At 38.2% G+C, this 14,446-nt stretch overlaps 1 protein-coding gene across 1 annotated transcript in view; it reads left to right on the plus strand.

Annotated features, from left to right (window-relative positions):
- The window catches only part of PRKCI (protein kinase C iota), a 73,223-nt gene that overhangs the window by 15,767 nt on the left and 43,010 nt on the right, over positions 1–14,446 (plus strand). Inside the window, exon 2 of the mRNA XM_025912959.2 lies at positions 559–680. Within this exon, the coding sequence (XP_025768744.1) occupies positions 559–680 (122 nt within the window). The remainder of the gene's footprint in view (positions 1–558; positions 681–14,446) is intronic.

The raw sequence follows: 14,446 nt of genomic DNA on the forward strand, positions 1-14,446 counted from the left end.
CATCTGTGGAGTGCAGTGCCTCACAAAAGAGTGAGCTTTTGATAACAAAATTAAAGCCAAAGTGGGACAACCATCAGAGCAGTTAGGGTGGCCTACCTGAATGAGAAGGGAGATTGAATGAAAGTTTCTCACAAATCCACTATTTTTACTTTTTTTTCTACTAAGTTATTTATTTTGAGAGAGAAAAAGCATGAGAGGGGCAGAGAGAGAAGGAAAATCCCAAAGAGAGAAATCCCAAGCAGGCTCCATGCTGTCAGCACAGAGCCTGATGTGGGGCTTGAACTCACAAACCGTGAGATCATGACCTGAGCTGACACCAAAAGTCAGACGCCCAACCAACTGAGCCACCAAGGCGCCCCCACTATTTTTACTTTTAAGCATTATTTAATATGGATTTTTTGTTTTTACTTTATGGAGATAGTTTACCGGAAGCAATGCATGTTGAGGCACTCACAAAATAACTGATGTTCATCTGATTTTCAGGCACTTAGTGTTATGTAGAGTATCATTAGTTTTGGTCATTGTCAGACTTAAAACTCCTTTTTTTTTTTTTTTCAGGGATATCATGATAACACATTTTGAACCTTCAATCTCCTTTGAGGGCCTTTGCAGTGAGGTTCGAGACATGTGTTCTTTTGACAATGAACAGCTTTTCACCATGAAATGGATCGATGAGGAAGGTGAGTGGTAAAGAGAGGGCTGCCTGTGTAAGCATTGATTTAAGATACTATTTTGTCATTTGTTTTCTTTTTTAAAGTTTATTTATTTTGAGAGAGAGAAAGAGAGTATGTGCACACACGCATGAGTTGGGAAGGGGCAGAGAGAGAATCCCAAGCAAGTTCTGCACTGACGACTCAGAGTTCCATCCCACAAACTGTGAGATCATGACCTGAGCCGAAATCAAGAGTCGGATGCTTAATCAACTAAGCCACCCAGGCACCCCTGTCATTTGTTTTTAAAATGTAGTAAAAGTTCAAATTATTTAGGACTATTAGGTATATTAGAAATTTTATGTTATTCTTATTTTGCTTCAAGCACTTAAAGAAAAAGAATACCAAAGGGTACAATCTTTGTTTTGTCCTTTTTACTCCAAAATAGAGTGAAATTAATGTGACTTGTTTTCCACCATTAATGTAAACATCTCATCAAATAGTGTTACATTTTGCTTTAATTTTGAAGATGAGTATTGTCTTATATTTTAGAGATTACCTTCAATAATCTGGCAGTGTTTTTTTGCTGAGTACTGTAAATACTTCAAAGAAAGTGCTACAGAATAAAAGTGATTGTGATAGCCATGATTTCAGAGGTGGTGGCAGAGACTTGATACCTTAATGACTTGGACTCAGAAAACATCTATTGAACATCTGTGTGCTGAAGATAGAAATTTTCTTTCTTTTTTTATTTTTTTTATTTTTTTAATGTTTATTTCTGAGACAGAGAGAGACAAAGCATGAGTGGGGGAGGGACAGAGAGAGAGAGGGAGACACAGAATCAGGAGCAAGCTCCAGGTTCTGAGCTGTCAGCACAGAGCCGGACGCAGTGCTCGAACTCCCAAACCGTGAGATCATGACCTGAGCCAAAGTCAGACGCTCAACCGACTGAGCCACCCTGGCGCCTCTAAGATAGAAATTTTCTATATTCACACTCATAGTCTCATAGGGAGATGGACATGTAAATAACAAATGTGATAAGTTGAACATAAGTGCATAGGCATCTTGGAATCCAAAAGAACCAACATCTCCATGTCCTTGAAATATTTGTGACATTTGGACTAAAAATAAAGAGTAGAAGTTTTTGAAGTGGAGGAGGTGAGGGGAAAACCACTTTTGATGAAGAATTAAAAAAGAGACGGAGGTGTGAAGAACATGGTATATGTGGAAGAGCAGTAATTCACTAAATTAAAGTGCAAGGTGTAGAGAGGTGTGGATGAGGGCTAGATCCTTGCTCCTTGGTGCGGTCTGTGAATTTTTGGAAAATGGGACTCTCAGGCCCCATCACAGATCCCTGGATCTGAACCTACACTTTAATAGGAACTCCAGGTGAGTGCATACATATTTTTTTAAGTTTATTTATTAAAAATAAAGTTTATTTATTTATTTTGAGAGAGATCACGCACATGCACGCATGTGCAAGCATGAGTTGGGGAGGGACGGAGAGGGAGAGAGATTCCCATGCAGGCTCCAACCTCTCAGCACAGAGCCTGATAGCAGGGCTCAGTCTCTTGAACCGGGAGATCATGACTTGAGCAGAAATCAAGAGTCAGATGCTTAACTGACTGAGCCACCCAGGTGCCCCAAGTTGCATGAATATTAAACTTTGAGAAGCTTAGGATTCAATCCTGGAAGCCTTTGCAAACCACATAAGATTTTATCTTACATGATGGAACGTCATTGAAGTATAGTTTAAAGATACCCTGGGGCGCCTGGGTGGCTCAGTCGGTTAAGCGGCCGACTTCGGCTCAGGTCACGATCTCACACTCCGTGAGTTCGAGCCCCGCGTCGGTCTCTGTGCTGACGGCTCAGAGCCTGGAGCCTGTTTCCGATTCTGTGTCTCCCTCTCTCTGACCCTCCCCCATTCATGCTCTGTCTCTCTCTGTCTCAAAAATAAATAAACGTTAAAAAAAAAAAAAAAATTTAAAGATACCCTAATTAGGGGCGCTTGGGTGGCTCAGTTGATCGGTCTTCCAACTCTTGATTTTGGCTCAGGTCATGCATGATCTCATTATTTGTGGGATCACCTGCATCTCATTTTTCCGCTGACAGTGTGGAGCCTGCTTGGGATTCTCTCTCTGCCCCTTCCCTGTGCACGCCTACTCACTCTCTCTCTCTCAAAATAAACATTAAAAAAAAAGGAAGACACCTTATATATACTAGTTTTGTATTATGACTTTCTCTTAATTGTAATGTGAATGGAATTTCATTTTAAGGAATGTCATAATATTTAGCTCAATATTTGGGACATTTCTGTGTTTTCTGATGTGAAAAGCACTGGAAAGATATCCCAACTCCAAGCTATAGATAAACTCAAACGCATTGTCATTTTCTTTTTTTTTTTTTTCAACGTTTATTTTATTTTTGGGACAGAGAGAGACAGAGCATGAACGGGGGAGGGGCAGAGAGAGAGGGAGACACAGAATCGGAAACAGGCTCCAGGCTCTGAGCCATCAGCCCAGAGCCCGACGCGGGGCTCGAACTCACGGACCGGGAGATCGTGACCTGGCTGAAGTCGGACGCTTAACCGACTGCGCCACCCAGGCGCCCCTGCATTGTCATTTTCTAAAGACATTTTTTATTTGATTTTATTTATTTATTTTTAAATGCTTATTTATTTTTGAGAGAGAGCATGGGAAAAAGAGGGGAAGAGAGAGGGAGACAGAGGATCAGAAGCAGGCTCTGTGCTGACAGCAGAAAGCCTGATGTGGGGCTTGAACTCATGAACTGAGAGATCATGACCTGAGCTGAAGTCAGACTGCTTAACCGACTGAGTCACCCAGGTGCCCCAAGACATTTTTTTATTTTTATTTTTTTTTTAATTTTTTTTTTAATTTTTTTTTTTTAACGTTTATTTATTTTTGAGACAGAGAGAGACAGAGCATGAACGGGAGAGGGGCAGAGAGAGAGGGAGACACAGAATCGGAAGCAGCCTCCAGGCTCTGAGCCATCAGCCCAGAGCCTGACGCGGGGCTCGAACTCACGGGCTGTGAGATCGTGACCTGAGCCGAAGTTGGACGCTTAGCCAACTGAGCCACCCAGGCGCCCCCCAAGACATTTTTTAAAAAAGGTTTTTAAAAAAATTTTTTTAATGTTTATTTATTTTTTATTTTATTTTTTTCTTTTATTTTTTAAAATTTACATCCAAATTAGTTAGCATATAGTGCAACAATGATTTCAGGAGTAGATTCCTTAGTGCCCCTTACCCATTTAGCCCATCCCCCCTCCCACAACCCCTCTAGTAACCCTCAGTTTGTTCTCCGTATTTATGAGTCTCTTCTGTTTTGTCCCCCTCCCTGTTTTTATATTATTTTTGTTTCCCTTCCCTTAGTTCATCTGTTTTATCTCTTAAAGTCCTCATATGAGTGACGTCATATGATTTTTGTCTTTCTCTGACTAATTTCACTTAGTATAACACCCTCCAGTTCCATCCACGTAGCTGCAAATGGCAAGATTTCATTCTTTTTGATTGCCGAGTCATACTCCATTGTATATATACACCACATCTTCTTTATCCATTCATCCATCGATGGACATTTGGACTCTTTCTATACTTTGGCTATTGTTGATAGTGCTGCTGTAAACATTGGGGTACATGTGTCCTTTCTAAATAGCACACCTGTATCCCTTGGATAAATGCCTGGTAGTGCAATTGCTGGGTCGTAGGGTAGTTCTATTTTTAGTTTTTTGAGGAACCTCCATACTGTTTTCCAGAGTGGCTGCACCAGCTTACATTCCCAGTGTTTATTTTATTTTTGAGAGAGAGAGAGAGAGAGAGAGAGAGAGAGAGACAGACAGACTGTGAACAGGAGAGGGGCAGAGAGAGAGGGAGACACGGAACCCAAAGCAGCCTCCAGGCTCTGATCTGTCAGCATGAGCCCAACGCAGGGCTCGAACTCGTGAACCATGAGATCATGACCTGAGCTGAAGTTTAATGCTTAAACCACTGGTGCCCCTAAAACAGTTTTATTTACTTAATTGCTGTACTCAGCGTGGGGCTCGAACTCATGACACCGAGATGAAGAGTCACACATTCCTCAGACTGAGCCAGGTAGGCACCCCTTTAAAGACCTTTTTAAAAGTTTTTCTAAAGTAATTCATGTACTTATGTTGGACAAGGTTTCATTTCAACGTGCATGAAATTACATCATTACCTTTTTTTTTTTTTTTTTTTGAGAGAGAGAGAGAGAGAGAGAGTGTGAGAGGGGGAAGGGCAGAGGAAGAGAAAGAGAGAATCTTTAGCAGGTTCCATGCCCAGGAAGGAGCCTGATGTGGAGCTCTATGACCATGAGATCATGACCTGAGTGGAAATCAACCAAGAATCGGATACTTAACCGACTGAGACACTCAGGTGCCCACCATCATTACCTTTTTAAGCACTGTATAATATTCCATATTGTAGATATTTCATGGTTTATTTAACCCTTTATTGATGGATATTTGGACTATTTCCAATGTTTTTGCTACCATAAGACAATACATAATGCACATCTTTATATGTAATTTTGTGCTATTGTATGGGAGTCTCTCTGTAGCCAATTCATAGAATATGCCCTTCATAAATTTTGGTAGCTAGTGACAATTTGCTATCAAAAAAGGTCTGAACCAGTATATGGCACAGCTACATTGAATGAGAGCATCTCTTCACTCATGCCCTTGCCACCTCAGATATTATGAGTTTAACTTTTTTTCTTGGAATCTGATCAGTGAAATACTAGCTCGGTCTTTTAAATTCTGTATTATTCAAGGGTAAGACTGAATATCTTTATTCAACCACTTTAATCTTTAAATAAAGAAATATTTATTAATAATTGCATATTAATAGCCATATATTATATATTAATAATTAAATATTAAATTTAATCTTTAAATCTTGTTGATTCTAAATGGTGTGGATATCTCACAGTGTATCTTCAGGCTGAAAATGAGACTATATAATTTAGAATTTAGCATAGTACATACAATATAGTTAGCATCAATAGTTTGATCATTATCATGAGCTAATGTTATTCTCATTTTTTTAAAGTAAGCTCTATACTCAGTGTGGGGCTTGAACTCACAACCCCGAGATCAAGAGCCTCATGCTCCACCAACTGAACAGCCCCAGTGTTATTCTCAATTTTAATTCTGTGCTGATCACTTCATGCCATTTACTTGCCACTTAGGGTTTTTTCAGTTGGTGGTTTTCAAATTCGTGCACATAGGAATCACATATAATGCATTTTATTAAAAGAAATTGATTTAGAGATAAACCATTAAAATTTTTTTTATTGTACTCTTATACTTTGTAATGTCTTTACCTGGGCAGCTCTGTTCCCAGATTGTTACACGGCTGTCTCTTTCCTGTCATTCAGGTTACTCAAATGTCCTGTCTCCAAGAAGCCTTTCACTTCTATTCACTTTGTTTTTTTTATTTTATTTTATTTTATTTTATTTTATTTTATTTTATTTTATTTTATTTTATTTTATTTTATTTTATTTTTTTAAAGTTTTTTTTTCCAACGTTTATTTATTTTTGGGACAGAGAGAGACAGAGCATGAACGGGGGAGGGGCCGAGAGAGAGGGAGACACAGAATCGGAAACAGGCTCCAGGCTCTGAGCCATCAGCCCAGAGCCTGACGCGGGGCTCGAACTCACGGACCGCAAGATCGTGACCTGGCTGAAGTCGGACGCTCAACCGACTGCGCCACCCAGGCGCCCCTCACTTCTATTCACTTTGTATCTTATTTATATGGTAGAATGTAAGCTCCAGGAGAACAGAGTTCTTGTCTTTGCCATGGAGCTCCAAAGCCTAGAGCAGTATGGTACACTCAAAAAACATTTGTGAATTGTACAGAAGGCTAATAGCAAGCCTTCCCACAGTGTAGTTTTATGTTTGTTATTAGAGATTTAAGCATGGGGCGTTGTGGTTTATTCTATTTTTTCCTAACATAAAAGCATCTTTTAATTAACAGGTGCACATAGTAAATTAAATTAATTATCTGATGAAACAGTCTTATCCTTTTATAATGCAATTCAAAGTTCTTTCTCTCTAAATAGCTGTTAAGTGTCCTAATTTTCTGGGGAAAACTACAAAACTATAGCCCCATCCAAGTAAAAGGTTAAACTTTCTATTAAGGTGTGTTGATTCCCATGTGATCCTTCTTACCCTGGTTAATTGTGATACCAGTCTTTTCTTAATTTTAGGTATATAGAACCAGTAGTAATTATTTTTAAGCTCCTTGCAATTATTTTTCAGTTGTAATTGTGTTGCCTTTATTTTTAGCCATATAAGCATGGGGGTTTGCTTATCTGGAGAAAAAAATTCTCTCTAGAATCACTGGAAGACAGGACTATAATTTCTCTGGTTTATGAGAAACACTTTCTAGAAGCTAATCTTTTAATTGTGGGATTTTATATTAGGGCGAGTAATGATCATAAGCTTGCTTCATTTCTTTAAGTAGATTTATGACAACTGTTCTTTTTCCTTGTGTTTGAAACCAGTTTTAATGATTTGTTTTGATGTGCCTGTGGGAAAACTGGTTTGCTTAATCTAACTAAACATTTTAGAATGAATAGTAATTTTGTAACAATTGTACCTCCCTTCTCATGTGGGGAAAGAATATGGGGCAGAGAATGATAAATGACTTTATAGTTCATCATATTTTAATTGAGACTGTTTTTCCATAAGGATGTGCTTTAAAAAAATTTTTTTATTGTTTATTTATTTTTGAGAAAGAGAGAGCAACTAGGGGAGGGGCAGAGAGAGAGGGGGAGAGAGGGAGACACAGAATTCGAAGCAGGCTCCAGGCCCTCAGCTGTCAGCACAGAGCCTGACGCGGGGCTTGAACTCACGAAACGTGAGATCATGACCTGAGTCGAAGTCGAACGCTTAACCGACTGAGCCACCCAGGCACCCCAAATATTCCGTATTTTCTACATTTCTTTTTTTCTTAAGTTTATTTATTTATTTTGAGAGACAGAACGTGCTTGTGCACTTGTGTGAGGCAAGGTGGGCGGAGGGGCAGAGAGGGAGAGAGAATCCCAAACAGGCCTTGCAACTGCAGAGCCTGATGATGAGGGCTTGAACTCACAAACCATGAGATCGTGACCTCTGTCCCTCTCCCCGACTTGTGCTTTCTCTCTCTCAAAATAAGTAAGTAAGTAAGTAAATAAATAAATAAATAAATAAATAAAAAATAGTGCATGTTAACAAAAATATTGATTTGTTTGAAGGAAAAAAATGTCTCTGTGGATCCTCAGATCCCCCTAATAGCCGCTATAAACAAATTGATGATCTTTTCATGTGAATGTACAACTAGAAGGTATAGGGTAACACTTTTTTTCTTTCTTACAAGTAGCCAAATACTGTACAAGCTGCTATTTAACCCCACTTTTCCCTTTAACATCTTGTGGATATCTTTCTGTATCAGTGTATGTAGATTTATATAACGTTTATACAATGTGACTGTACATAACTTTTTTTATCATCACATTCAAGAAATTTGATACTGACATATTATTTAACATATGGTCCATATTTAATTTTTTTAATATCCTTTTTCGGTTTCTTTTTCATTTTTCTAGGACTTTTTCCCCCTGGATATAATCAATATTGATGTAGTGTTTTTGGCTCTCATGTTTCTTTGGTTTCTTTCTTTTTAAAATTTTTATTTAGTTTATTTTTTAATTTACATCCACGTTAGTTAGCATATAGTGCAACAATGATTTCAATAATGAATTCCTTAATGTCCCTTACCCATTTAGCTCATCCCCACTCCCACAACCCCTCCAGTAACCCTCTGTTTGTTCTTCATATTTAAGATACTCTTATGTTTTTGTCCCTCTCCCTGTCTTTATATTATTTTTGCTTCCCTTCCCTTATGTTCATCTGTTTTGTGTCTTAAAGTCCTCATATGAGTGAAGTCATATGATATTTCATATGATATTTGTCTTTCTCTGATGGACTAATTTCGCTTAACATATACCCTCTAGTTCCATCCACATAGTTGCTAATGGCAAGATTGCATTCTTTTTGATTGCCAAGTAATACTCCATTGCATTACATCTTCTTTATCCATTCATCTTTATCTTCTTTATCCATTCATCCATTGATCGACATTTGGGCTCTTTCCATACTTTGGCTATTGTTGATCGTGCTGCTATAAATATTGGGGTGCATGTGCCCCTTTGAAACAGCTTACCTGTATCCCTTGGATAAACATCAGTAGTGCAATTGCTGGGCTGTAAGGTAGTTCTATTTTTAATTTTTTTGAGGAACCTCAATAGTGTTTTCCAGAGTGGCTGCACCAGTTTGCATTCCCAGTGTGGTTGTGCATAATTTATTTAATCAATCCTCCTTTGATGGATATTTGAATTATTTGTAGTGTATAAAAAATATTAGTGCAGAGAATATCTTTGTGCATATGTTTTTTGGGCACCTGCACTATATTATTTATAGGGTGAATTGCCTAGAACTGACGTCTAAAAATATTGTACCTTTTGTTATGTTTTTCAGCAATAGCATATGTAAGTTATTTACAGCCTGTAAAAAACTATGTGAGGGAAAAAATAGATGATTTGCAGAGAGTGGGAGAGGATATAATTTGGATGTAGTTCTTTGGTTTTTTTGTTAAAATTTTTTTTAATGTTTGTTTATTTTTGAGAGAGAGACAGAGTATGAGTGGGGTAGGAGCAGAGAGAGAGAGGGAGACACAGAATCTGAAGCAGGCTCTAGGCTCTGAACTGTCAGCACAGAGCCCGATGCAAGGCCTGTACTCAAGAACCGTGAGATCATGACCTGAGCTGAAGTCAGACGCTTGCCTACTGAGCCACCCAGGCACCCCGGATGTAGTTCTTTAATTCATGTTACTGTTGGGTTCAGTAGGTGAGATTCATGGAAATTTGAAATGCAGGTAAACATTCTTTGACATAAAGAGTATACGTGGAGTGTTTCTGAATCTGCAAGGTTAAACGATTAATTAAATCTGATGTGTTCATAGGGTGGACAATTGAATGTCAAGATGTAACAAAACCATACTTAGGATGGAAGGAAACATTTCATATGATATTTTACAAACATCTTTTAAAAAATTTTTTAATGTTTATTTCTTGAGAGAGAGACAGAGAGAGACAGAGTGCAAGTAGGGAAGGGGCAGAGAGAGAGGGAAACAGAATCTGAAATAGGCTCCAAGCTTTGAGCCTTCAGCACAGAGCCCAGTGAGGGGCTCACACCCACAACCCAGGAGATCATGACCTGAGCTGAAGTTGGATGCTCAACTGACTGAGCCACCCACGCACCCTGATATTTTCCAAACATCCCTCATCTGATTTTCTTTTAGCCGGTGTGTTAGGAGCTTCATACTTTTTCTCTACCACCCCAGATTGTATATTGACACTGTATATTAAGTGGCAAACATGTCAGAAGGAACAGTGAGGAGAAAACTTTCTGACTGAATGTATGTTCAGTGTGATGTCAGTTACCTAGGTAGCAGTATTATGGATCCAAACCTGAAAATAAAAAAATGAAAATTGACATCAATGAGAAAAAAATCTACATACTCCTTGAGCAGATCTTGCCTTGTAATTGGTATTTTCCTTTCGCTTAGAGAACTTCTTTTAACATTTCCTATAGTAGAGGTTTGCTTTTGATTTATTCTTTCCTCTTTTTCATGTCTTTATTTTCACCTTTAAAAAATGGTTTTATTGAGGCATAACTGACACACAATAAATTGTACACGTTAATATTAAAAGTGTACAATTTGATGAGTTTTGACACTCAGGAAACCATCACCACAAGTGAGATGGAGACCATATCCGTTACCCCCAAGTGTTTCTGTATGCTTCGCAGTTCCTCACTCCTACCCATCCATCCCAAGCAACTACTGATTTGTTGGCTGTCACTGTTGATTAGTTTGCGTTTTCTAGAGTTTTATAGGAATGGAATCATACAGTATGTACTCTTTTTTTGTGGGGGCGGGGACTGGTCTGGCTTCTTTCATTTGGCAAAATTATTGATAGTGTGTATTGTGTGTATCAGTAGTTCATTTCTTTTTATTGCTGAGTGGTATTCCATTATGTGGATCTACCACAGTTTATTTATGTGTTCCTCTGTTGATGGACATTGAGGTTGTTTCCAGTCTGGGGCTATTATGAATAAAACTTCTTGGCAATCATGTATAAGTCTTTGTATAGATATATTTTCTTTTCTCATGGGCATATGTCTAGAATTGGAATGAATGGCTGGATTATATGGTCTATAAATACCATTTTTTTTAAATAAAGTAGGAAAAGAAATATTTGAAAAAGAGATGAAGTGAGGTATTGTACCTCAGGCAGATTCTCGGGCTGATGATTTTTAGAGACGAGTTTACATGGAAGTTGAGGGTCTGGAAATTGATAGTTTTTTTTCTTCTTTCTTTCTTTCTTTCTTTCTTTCTTTCTTTCTTTCTTTCTTTCGAGAGCATGTGCACATGCAGGGGAGAGGCAGAGAGAGAGAATTCCAAGCACGCTCTGGGCTTCTGCCCAGAGCCCGATGCAGGACTTGATCCCACAAACCACGAGATCATGACCTGGGCTGAAATCAAGAGTCGGACCCTTAACCGACTGAACCACCCAGGTGTCCCTGTGAATTGATACCTTTTAAAAACTGTCTCTGCCTGGTCATCATTGGAAAGTCTTCCTACACTCCCAGGGGTAGAGTACTCCACACAGAAGACAGCTAGATGACTTAGAGAAGTACTCAAGTATTTCTTTCAGTTCTGGCCTCTGCCCCAGCTCTGTGCTTTAGGTGTTCTGCCTGGTAAATTCTGGCTGCTGCCACTTATATAGCAGGCTGTATGGATGCCTGACAGGCAGAGGGATCAAATGGGGGCCCACATAGGAGAAATCCCTTGCAGTGGTAGGATGGAGGTGAGTTAAAAGGTGAGGCAAGCAAGAGTGGCCGTATGAGCCTGATAAGGCACCAGGACTCCCAAACTTGTGCTTTGTTCTATGGCAAGGTCTGGCCTTCTTGTTGGCATGTCCATCTCTGATTACATTGTCTTCCTTCCCTTTCTAAGGGACAACTACTACCATAGGTTAAGTTTATAATCAAACTTTTCTCACCCATATCCCTTCATCCCCAGGGAACCACTAATATGCCTTCTGTCACTATTCTATATATATAAATAACAAAGTAGTGCTTTTATGTGCTATTCAATTAATATAAATGGCATTATTCTGAAGCACATGTTCTGAAACTGCCTTTTTTCGCTGGGCATTGTCTTGTCTCTATGCACATTATTCATGCGCATAGAGAACTAGTGTACTTCTTTTTTTTAATTCTTTTTTTATTGTGGTAAAATATACCTAACATAAAATTTTAACCTTTTTTTAAGTGTACAACTCAGTGATCTTAAGCATATTCATAATTTTATGTAAACATCCCCACCACCCTCTTCCAGAATTTTTTTTTTTATCATCCCAAACAAACTCTATACCTATTAACTCCCCCCACTTTCCCCCTCCTCACATGCCTTTCTTATACTTTCTGTCTCTATAAATTTGCCTTTCTGTTCCTATGAATTTCTACTATGAATTTGTCTTTGGGTCACCTTTGTTTTTGAAAGATAGTTTTGCTGAGCAAATAATTCCAGGTTAGCAAATTTGTTTTTGCATTTTGTGCACCGTCTTCTAGCTTGTATTGTCTCTGATGCAAATCTGTGGTCAGTGGCCTTTGTTTTCTATGTAATGTGTCTCTTGGGCTGCCTTTAAGATTTTTCTCTTTATTGTTGGTTTTAAGCAGTTTGATAACGACGGGCCTTAGTTCACTTTTATTCATGTTTTGTGTCTTAAGATTTATTGAGCTTCTTGGATCCGTGGGTTTTTATGGTTTTCATCAAATTTGGAAACATTTTGGCCATTAGCTTTTCAAATTTTTTTTCTGTCACCACATCCCTTTAGGGGACTGTGGTTAACATGAATATTAGGCCTCTTAAGGTGTCATAAAGCTCACTAATGTTCTGTTTTTTTTTTCCCAGTCTTTTTCTCTGCATTTCATTTTGGGTAGTTTTATTGCTTGTATTTAAGTTCACCAGTTTTTTCTTCTGCAATGTGTAATCTGCCATTAATCCCATCTAGTATAGTTTTCATTTCAGACGTTATAGCTTTTATTTCTAAATGTTCAGCTTGGGCCTTTTAAAATATCTTCCATCTTTACTTAACATGCCCAATACCTCCAGCTTCTTGAGCATATATTGGATATAATTATACTAACTTTCAGTAACCATTTCTATGAATTTCTTTCATCTGTCAATTCAGGGTTAATTTCGGTTGATGGATGTTTCTCCTGTTGTAGGTCATATTTTCCTGCTTCTTCACATGCCTGGGTGTATTTTATTGGATCCTAGACAATGTGACTTTTGCATCATTGGGTATTGGATATATTTGTAGTTTTATAAATATTTTTGAGTTTTGTTCAGGTATACATTTAAGTGACAGCCGATCCTTTGTTGCTTATTTCCAGTATCTTGAACCATTTTTTTTCACTTGTTTTGTATAGTTTTTTTGTGTTTTAGGTAGAGGGTTAAATCAGTTCTTGTTACTTCATCGTCTCCAGAAGTGGAAGTTGAAGATGGGCAGCTTGATAGGATGGCATATGCTTCTGTAACCACTGATTTCTGCCTCCTAGAAAAAAGGAAGAAACCAGAAATCCATTACTGTTGTGATTGGGCCTAATATTGAAAGGATGACCACCTAAACACTGTAACATTCTTGAAAAATTGTTGCAAACCTGTATTTTAAGCAACGCAACCCTTCAAAAAATTTGAAAAGCTAATGGCCAAAATGTTTCCAAATTTGATGAAAACAATAAAAACCCACGGATCCAAGAAGCTCAATAAATCTTAAGACACAAAACAAAGAATACATGGACTTTCACAAGTGGTATGTAGTATTCTGAACCCAGTATCCAGAGGTGGAATGGCAGCAGAAAGAAGGTCCGGCGGGAACAAAATGAGTCTAAATCTATGGCAGACTCAAACATCAGGGAGAGGAGTGTTGTGATGTTATCTCAGGCAAATGTTAAGGGTGGCCAACCTTGGTTTTATGCTGTGTAGATTCTTTCAAGTGTGGGGCACTGAACTGAGTCATATGCTGAGATACCTAACATAACTATGTTTTAAGTTCTGCGTCTTGTCAGGTTATTTTGTAAATAATTGAACCTTGCATATTTATTAAATACTTGAGGTCCAGTGCCCTACTTTGGTTCTTTCTATAGGTGAAAAGAACATGTAGATGCATTGAAAAAAAGACTTGATCTGCTGGTTATAATATACAGATTTTATTACCTTGAAATTCATTGATCTGAGCAGATCTCATTCTGGCTGTATGCCTGTTTTAGGATATGAATATGTACTTTAGTAATAGAGTAGGCTTTCAGAAATAGCTTTTCCTCCTGTCTTTTCTTTCATGATGATTCTTCACGGAATGTTTTGCTTCTGAGTTATGTGCCCTGCTTTATCAGGCATTAAACAGTTGGCCCAAAAAGGTAATACTTGAACCACAGACATGCAGTCCAATAAAAATAAAATAGATTTGGATATACATAATATCAGTAATTAACTCCTATTTTCACACTTCCTTGTGATTATTCAAAAGTGTCGATCTCTAGGTAAATACTGCATACAGGTACTTTACATGATCTGGGTTTCAACGAACAGCAGGCAGGTATCCGTCTCGCAAAAAGACAATGTCTAGCAGAAGGAAAAGATTGATT

The sequence above is a fragment of the Puma concolor genome, chromosome C2, assembly GCF_028749965.1.
Source record: "Puma concolor isolate L17-30 chromosome C2, mPumCon1.1.hap2, whole genome shotgun sequence".
NCBI lineage: Eukaryota > Metazoa > Chordata > Mammalia > Carnivora > Felidae > Puma > Puma concolor.